At 44.9% G+C, this 7,060-nt stretch overlaps 1 protein-coding gene across 28 annotated transcripts; it reads left to right on the top strand.

Moving 5' to 3' along the window:
• The first annotated feature begins 16 nt into the window (after window positions 1-16).
• HNRNPH3 (heterogeneous nuclear ribonucleoprotein H3) lies at window positions 17-6,947 on the top strand. 28 transcript variants are annotated; one of them, XM_085554056.1, is made up of 10 exons: window positions 17-263; window positions 1,506-1,641; window positions 2,145-2,283; window positions 2,814-3,001; window positions 3,366-3,452; window positions 3,687-3,802; window positions 4,694-4,829; window positions 5,083-5,163; window positions 5,247-5,330; window positions 5,593-6,947. In XM_085554056.1, the coding sequence occupies exons 2-10, from the start codon at window positions 1,524-1,526 to the stop codon at window positions 5,604-5,606; spliced, it is 963 nt and encodes a 320-aa protein (XP_085410182.1). In that variant the 5' UTR covers window positions 17-263; window positions 1,506-1,523; the 3' UTR covers window positions 5,607-6,947. The 28 variants fall into 28 exon arrangements, with proteins under 28 accessions (XP_085410182.1, XP_015721850.1, XP_085410186.1 ...); XM_015866364.3 differs by having other exon boundaries at window positions 5,628-6,947; XM_085554060.1 differs by having other exon boundaries at window positions 2,814-2,956.
• The last annotated feature ends 113 nt before the right edge of the window (window positions 6,948-7,060 follow it).

The following is a 7,060-nucleotide window of genomic DNA, read 5'->3' on the forward strand; positions in this document are numbered from 1 at the left end:
CCCGCTCGTCACTTCCGAGCACGCGGGGCTCCATCCTCCTGCCGAGGCCCCGGAGCCGGTACCGGGTACAGCTCCATCCTCCGACACAGCTCCTCGGCGCCACAACGGGCCATTCCGCAGGTGGGAGCTGCTGAGATTCTGCAGGTCGATGTTAAACTTGCAGCTGGACAACGGAGGGGAAGCGAGCAGCACAGCTTTCCCATCTCCCTTCCTAAGCCGGGAGCTGAACGGAGCAGCGCCCGACGGGACACCGAGCGCTGCGGGTGTGTGAGGAGAAAGAAAGAATGGCGGCTGTGTGAGGATGGTGTCTGTGTGAGGAGGATGGTGTCTGTGTGGTGAATGGCGGCGCTGCTGCTTTGGCGCCAACAGCCGCAGCGCGCGAACACAGCGCGCGCCCGAAGCGCTGCTGCCCCGCCCACGTGACAAGAGGGAGGAGGCACCGCCCGCTCTCCGCGCACGCGCCGCCGTCCCTTGTTGGCAGAGCTGCGCATGCTCCGCCGCCGTCCGGTCGGGCCGAGCCGTGTGTCGCCGCTATCGCGATAGCCGCGGGTCGGGGCGCCATCTGCGCGGCGGTTGTGTTGGCTGCTGCCCGCTGGCCGCCTGCGAGCGAGCGGCTTCCCTCGGGCAGCGGCTCCCGGCGGGACGCGTGTAGGGCCGTACGAAGGTCTCCCGGTAAGCGTTGGGGGGTGTTAATAAAGGCAGGGCACGGCTGTGCCGTCGCGGGCTGCCCGCTGCTGGGCGCCGGGGCAGCTCGTGGCAGCGCGGCCTTGAGCGCGGTGCGGGCCGTGGGGGGGCGGCATGGCGGGGGAGGGGCGGGGCGGCTGGAGGAGCCTCGTTATGAGCGGCCGCCATTTTGAGTGCGGAGCACAGCGCGGCTGTACCGCCGGCGGGATCAGCGGCGTGCCGAGCCCCCACACCGGGGCTGGGCCGGACGGAGCTCGGCTGTTCGAAGCACAGAGGAGGTGCTGCTGTGCTGCTGTGCTGCTGCTGGCGGTGGGGGGACGCGTGGTGGGGCCGGTGTCGGGATTGGGGCCCGGCTCGGGGCGGCGGTAAATGGCGGCGGAGCGGGAGGGAGCTCCCCTCCCCCCTCCGAGCGCTGGTGGCGGTGCGGCGCCCTGTGTGTGTGTGTGTGTGTGTCCGCGTTGGCTGCGGGTTAACGGCCGGATCCCTGAAGGAGCCGAGCAGCCGCAGCCAGGACGGGCCGGGATGGCAGACAAAGGACGGGCGGTGCGTGCCGGGCGGCCCTTGTGCCGGCACCGCCATGGACAAAAGGGACGGGCCGGGTGCGCGCTGCGCCCACGTGCCATAGACAGCAGCGAGTGGGGCTGAAACCTCGCCAGGGAACTCAATAGCCACAACGGCACCGCTTCGCTAATTAAAAACTGCCTCATGCGTTGCGTATTTGTTTGTTGGTTTTTTTTTATTTAAAGGAAGGGGGAACTTGAGCGTGTGCGGAATCGTGAGATCTCAACATTTCTTTCTTTTTTTTTTTTTCCTTTTGGAAGCGTTTGATTTAGGCAGAAATGGACTGGAGCGGAAAGCACAACGGGCCCACCGATACGACCAACGATGGGACGGTGGTGCGGCTCCGCGGGCTGCCCTTCGGCTGTAGCAAGGAGGAGATCGTTCAGTTTTTCCAAGGTATCTCTAGTAGAGTCAAAGCATAAAGACCGTAAAAGATAAGTCGATGCTTTGCGAGCCTGTAACTGGTGATGCCCATTAGCGGGGTGGAGGGGGGATGGTTTTAACGCGAATCGCCTTAAGTGAGGTGTATGCCCTGTTCAAATGACTGTAGACGTAGTAAAGTTGAATACATGTCTTAATTTAGTCGAGGTGGTGAATGCATTATGACTATAATCTGTACGTTAGCCATTGGAGCGGTTAAATTGCTTGATCGGTAGCTTTGTTTTCTTCGTGTAACCTAGGTGGGTGTATGTGCACATAGTTAAAGCAAAACAAGTATGGCTAAATCCATAAATGTGTAATGAAAGATCGTGGGCTTGTATTGTTGGGTGATGGGGGAACTGAAGAGTTTTTTTTTTTCGTTGTTATTGTTTAGATGCTTTAAGTATTTTCTACAGATGGGAATGTTTCAGCCTTTAACACTGTTCCCCTTGATGGGGTTATTTGTCCTTGGGTTAAAGGGTTGGAAATCGTGCCAAATGGGATAACATTGACGCTGGACTACCAGGGGAGAAGCACAGGGGAGGCCTTCGTGCAGTTTGCTTCAAAGGAGATAGCAGAAAATGCTCTGGGGAAACACAAGGAAAGAATAGGGCACAGGTGGGGATGGAGAGTTTGGGATGGTGTTAAATGGTTATTTTTGGGGGTTGTGGGACAGTAATGCTTTTGGGGGGCTGGGGACTATTATATGGAATGGGGTATTTTAAAAGAATTGTTATAACTGATCCTAAATTGGGAAATATGGTAGATATGGGGGGTGGGGGAGACAGTATTACTCTGTGTAGATTGCTAAACTTAGAATGTTGTTGCAGTCGTTTTTCGTGTAGGGGAATTTGTGCTAAGTGCTGCCATAGCCAGACATTGTTTTTCAACAGTATGTTTCTCATACTGGAAAGACATGTTTTTATATTTTAATTTCTGGATCTAGAATTTTCACGTTGTAACTTCTGCCATTGTAAAGTTTTACTTTGATACACTTAAAAGATCCTTAACGGTATTGAGGAGGAACTTAAGTTCTGTGGTATCTGTAGTCATTTTCATCACATCGTACGTTTAGTTATTTTTTTCTACTGTTCAGACAGCTTATACATGCATTCTTATTTCTACCTTGCAACTCCTCTCTTGTTTAGATACATTGAAATCTTCAAAAGTAGTAAGAGCGAAATCAGAGGATTCTCTGACATGCCGAGAAGGATGATGGGACAGCAGCGACCTGGACCCTATGATAGACCATTAGGAGGAAGAGGGGGTTATTATGGAGCTGGGCGTGGAAGTATGTATGACAGAATGCGTCGAGGAGGTGGTGGATATGACGGTGGTATGTTTATCTAATGATAGAGGTTCTGTTGTCAGTTTCATGTTTCTGACGTCTTTGTCAAGAAATAAAGAAATGGCAGTAGCTTCCTGTTAGGTTTGACATGCTTCTCAAAAGGAATTTTTTTTACTTGTATGGGGGAAAAAAAATGCAGCTTATTAGTATTTAAGTGTAATGGATGTTATTAGGAATCTGTGTTTACAGCAGAATTGGACATCTCTGTTGGAAATGTCAGTTGAGAAATGTGTGTTTAACGCTTTGCTGGGGCACTTCTGGTGCCCAAAGACTGAAAAATTGACTCTTGTGCATCACTTTGTGGTCTCTCAGTAGTAATGGCATCGCTCTTGTCTTTCTGTCAATTACATAGGATATGGTGGCTTTGATGATTATGGTGGCTATAATAACTATGGCTATGGAAATGATGGCTATGATGACCGAATGAGAGATGGGAGAGGTAAAATAATAATAATAATAATAAATATATATATATGTTTTAACAGTAAAACATAATATTCCCAGGGCATACATAGCTCTGTTTTTATTTTCTCCATTGAATTATTCTGTAAAGGAAGATGGTGATTTTATTATTTTTTTTTGTCAAGCTGGGGGTGCTTTTCTTTTAATAATTAAAAAACAAAAACCCAAAGGGCTGCTCGTGTGTCATCTTTGACTTATTTTTCTTCCTTAGGCATGGGAGGACATGGCTATGGAGCTGGAGATGCAGGTTCAGGTTTCCATGGTGGCGGTCATTTTGTTCACATGAGAGGACTGCCTTTTCGAGCTACAGAGAATGATATTGCAAATGTAAGTAAAATAGCAACATTGGGCTTTCTAATAGCAAGAATTCCTGTGTTCTTCCCTATTCCAAAGTTGCTTATGGCTTTCCAGTGAGTGATGGATAGCTATAAACTGAAGTCTTATGTCACTTTATTAAGTATTGCAGAACTTGCATACGTAGTGAGGCCTTTAAAGGTAATGTTTATGGTAGGGTTACTGAGGAAGCCAGCTGAATTACATTTAATCCCTGTAGGCTTTTTCATTTCCAGATAAAAAGAGATGTTGAAATCTGTATCTTCATAAGGCTCAGAAGTTTATTTAAGCTTAACTGAAGATATTATTTTTTGGAAGACTGATAGTAGATGTGAAACTTTGATTATGGGTTGCACATTTGTATGTTGCCTTGAGCCTTGTTTTAGGAAGACAAGGTGGGAAACCTGTAGGGAGCTGTGTTTGCTTGGAGTGGGAGGCTCACATTTACCCATAAGAGTTCAGATAAAGAACTTGCACAGAATTTCAGGAATAATGCACCACTGTATCTTTCTAATAACTGCTGTAGGAAGGAAGAGAAATTATCCTTCTTTGAGACCCTTATTTGTCTCCTTTTCCTCAAAATGAAGTAATGATGTTCCTATTCTAGGGTGGCATCATATTATAGCATGTTTCTTAAAGAGAGGTGTGGAAACAAGTATTTTTGTTTGCACCTCTGTTGTAAAGAGTTCCTCAAGTTCTATAGCCGGAGTTCTTCCATTTATGTGATAGAAACTTCTGAGTAATAACTTACGAGTAATGAAATTTGTGTGACAGGATGAGAGAAAACTAATACAGTGCTTCATGAACAACTGCGACACCAGAAAACATATCTGGCTTGAATTCTAAATCCATTTAATCTCTTTTTTTCTTTGTTTTTGTTCCTAGTTCTTCTCACCATTAAATCCTATAAGAGTTCACATTGATATTGGGGCAGATGGAAGAGCCACAGGCGAAGCAGATGTGGAATTTGTAACACATGAGGATGCAGTAGCTGCTATGTCCAAGGATAAAAATCACATGCGTGAGTGTTGTGTTTAAATGAGGGTTTAACTGACCCGGTTTCACTAGGGTGTAAATCAGTACAAGACTTCAAACTGAAGTTACAGTGCTTTAAATATGGTACTACTCATGGACTTTTTGTTGATGGTCAGAACAAGTAGATTGATTATCTCAGATTGATTTCTTGTAGACTTCCAACTATTGTATGCGGGGTAACTTATTTTTTTACTGTGTTTTTTGAATCAAAATACAAAGTAGATTTTTATCTCCTACAGAGCATCGATACATTGAGCTGTTCCTGAATTCAACTGCTGGAGGTGGTTCTGGAATGGGAGGCTATGGCAGAGATGGAATGGGTATGCATCATTTCCACATACGGCTTGTTTTGCAAAATGTGATGGAGTTGCAGGGTTCTTACAGTGCACCTTCTGCTTTTCAGATCAAGGTTATGGCTCTGGTAGAATGGGAATGGGTAATAACTACAGTGGCGGTTATGGAACTCCTGATGGCTTGGGCGGCTACAGTAAGTAGATATTCTGTTTTAAATGGGATTTATTTGTTATTATTTTGCGGTGTCTGGGTGGGATTTGCAAGGGTGGGTTTTGTGGGCTGGGAGAAAGGGGAGGGAGTGACTTTAATTGTAAATTGCTGGGGCATTTTTTTCATAATTTGGCTATTGCAACAAATGTTTATGTAGAAAATAGTGCTAAAATATTGTTCTAGTTTATCTTAAGCTGGTGCTGAACAGTTTTTTATTACCCATCACGTTTTTTTCTCTTTTTAAGGTATGTATACGTGACCTTGTGTCAATTGTTTGCAGGTCGTGGCAGTGGAAATAGTGGAGGATACTATGGGCAAGGCAGTATGGGTGGAGGAGGATGGCGTGGGATGTATTGAAGGATAGCCTTGCTTCTACAAAATACCCTGGAAGAAACAACAGTCTCTGGTCTACTAGACTTTCTTACAAAATTTTAATTTCTTTTGTATTTTAAGAACTTTATAATGACTGAAGGAATGTGTTTTCACAATATTATTTGGTAAGCAAGAGCTTGTGATGGGAAAATCTGTTTTCTGTAGGTTTTATTTGTTGCATACTCTGACTTTAAATAAATTTTTATATTCAAACCACTGATGTTGATACTTTTTATACTAGTTACTCCTAAGGATGTATTACATATTCAAGAATACAATTGGTTTGAGATGTTGTACTATGGTTCAATAAAGGTGGTTGTACTGTAACTCCTATGAACACTGAGTTCTATGTACTCTTGGTGTAGTAAATGAGTTTGATAAATTCTCTTGTATAAGGAGAAAGGGGTAGATGAATAGTTAAGCTTATTTGGTAGCAATCCTTTAGTCTTTTTTGATAAGTTGTATGTGATTTCTCAACATGGCATTAAGCTCAGGCTGTGGAGGAGTCATAGATCCAGCTTTTCCTCCCTGTAATATCAGCGTCAGCTCTTGCTCTTCAAGTGATGGCGATTGCACAAATGCATAGTTCCCAAGTTCTGTCATCCACACCACCCGGCTACAACTGTTGGCTCCCATGCTTTTTTGTAGCACTCTTAACTCATTTCACACTTAACTTGCAGTGCTGTTGCTAACCAAACACTAGCAAATAGGTTGAATGCTGCCAAGTTGAAGGTGTATTTGCTTTTTTTTTTCCTTTTCAACCTGCTTTGGGAAGGCAATTATTTGAAGCAGCCAGGATTTTCCTAACAGTTGTGTTTCAACACCGTTGAGTTTTGTTCTTTTCCCTGCACATAGCTGATTTGTCTGTATTTGTTCAAAACATGGCAACCATTATATGAATGAGCTTGTTAGAAGCCAGGCATCTCTGAAATGAAAACTGTAAGCCCAATATTTGTTAAGTGACACAACCCCAACCACATTGAAAGATTTTTTTTTGTGCATTTGTGACATGTACGATGTGTAAGAAACAATTGTTTGAAGACACTTAACATACCTGATGTGTAATAAGGTATTTATTCTTCTGAGCCAGTGTGATCTCCCAAATTAACTGCTTTGTCCTCAACGCCTCCCTTAAAATGTCAAATGTGATCTTTCTTGGGTATTGAAAGTCTGTCACCTGTTTTGCTAGTACTGTGTTTATATATGTAATAAATGTCTTGCTCTGGGAGATAGTAGAATGGAGTTTATTTCACTAGAGAGTGCGTGCTTTGTGTCAACGTTATTGGAAGTAATAGCAGCAGGGCTCATCTACCATGGGAAGTATTGCAAGTACTGAAGTAT

This window comes from Coturnix japonica, chromosome 8 (genome assembly GCF_054131305.1).
Source record: "Coturnix japonica strain WE chromosome 8, WE-NBRP24, whole genome shotgun sequence".
In the NCBI taxonomy this organism is placed as follows: Eukaryota; Metazoa; Chordata; class Aves; order Galliformes; family Phasianidae; genus Coturnix; species Coturnix japonica.

Excerpts from the sequence above, each read along its gene's own strand:
- HNRNPH3 (XM_015866364.3), top strand. The coding sequence starts at position 1,524 with ATGGACTGGAGCGGAAAGCACAACGGGCCCACCGATACGACCAACGAT. Across the intron at positions 3,803-4,693 it reads CAGAGAATGATATTGCAAAT|TTCTTCTCACCATTAAATCC; the intron begins GTAAGTAAAATA and ends TTTTGTTCCTAG. Across the intron at positions 4,830-5,082 it reads CAAGGATAAAAATCACATGC|AGCATCGATACATTGAGCTG; the intron begins GTGAGTGTTGTG and ends TATCTCCTACAG.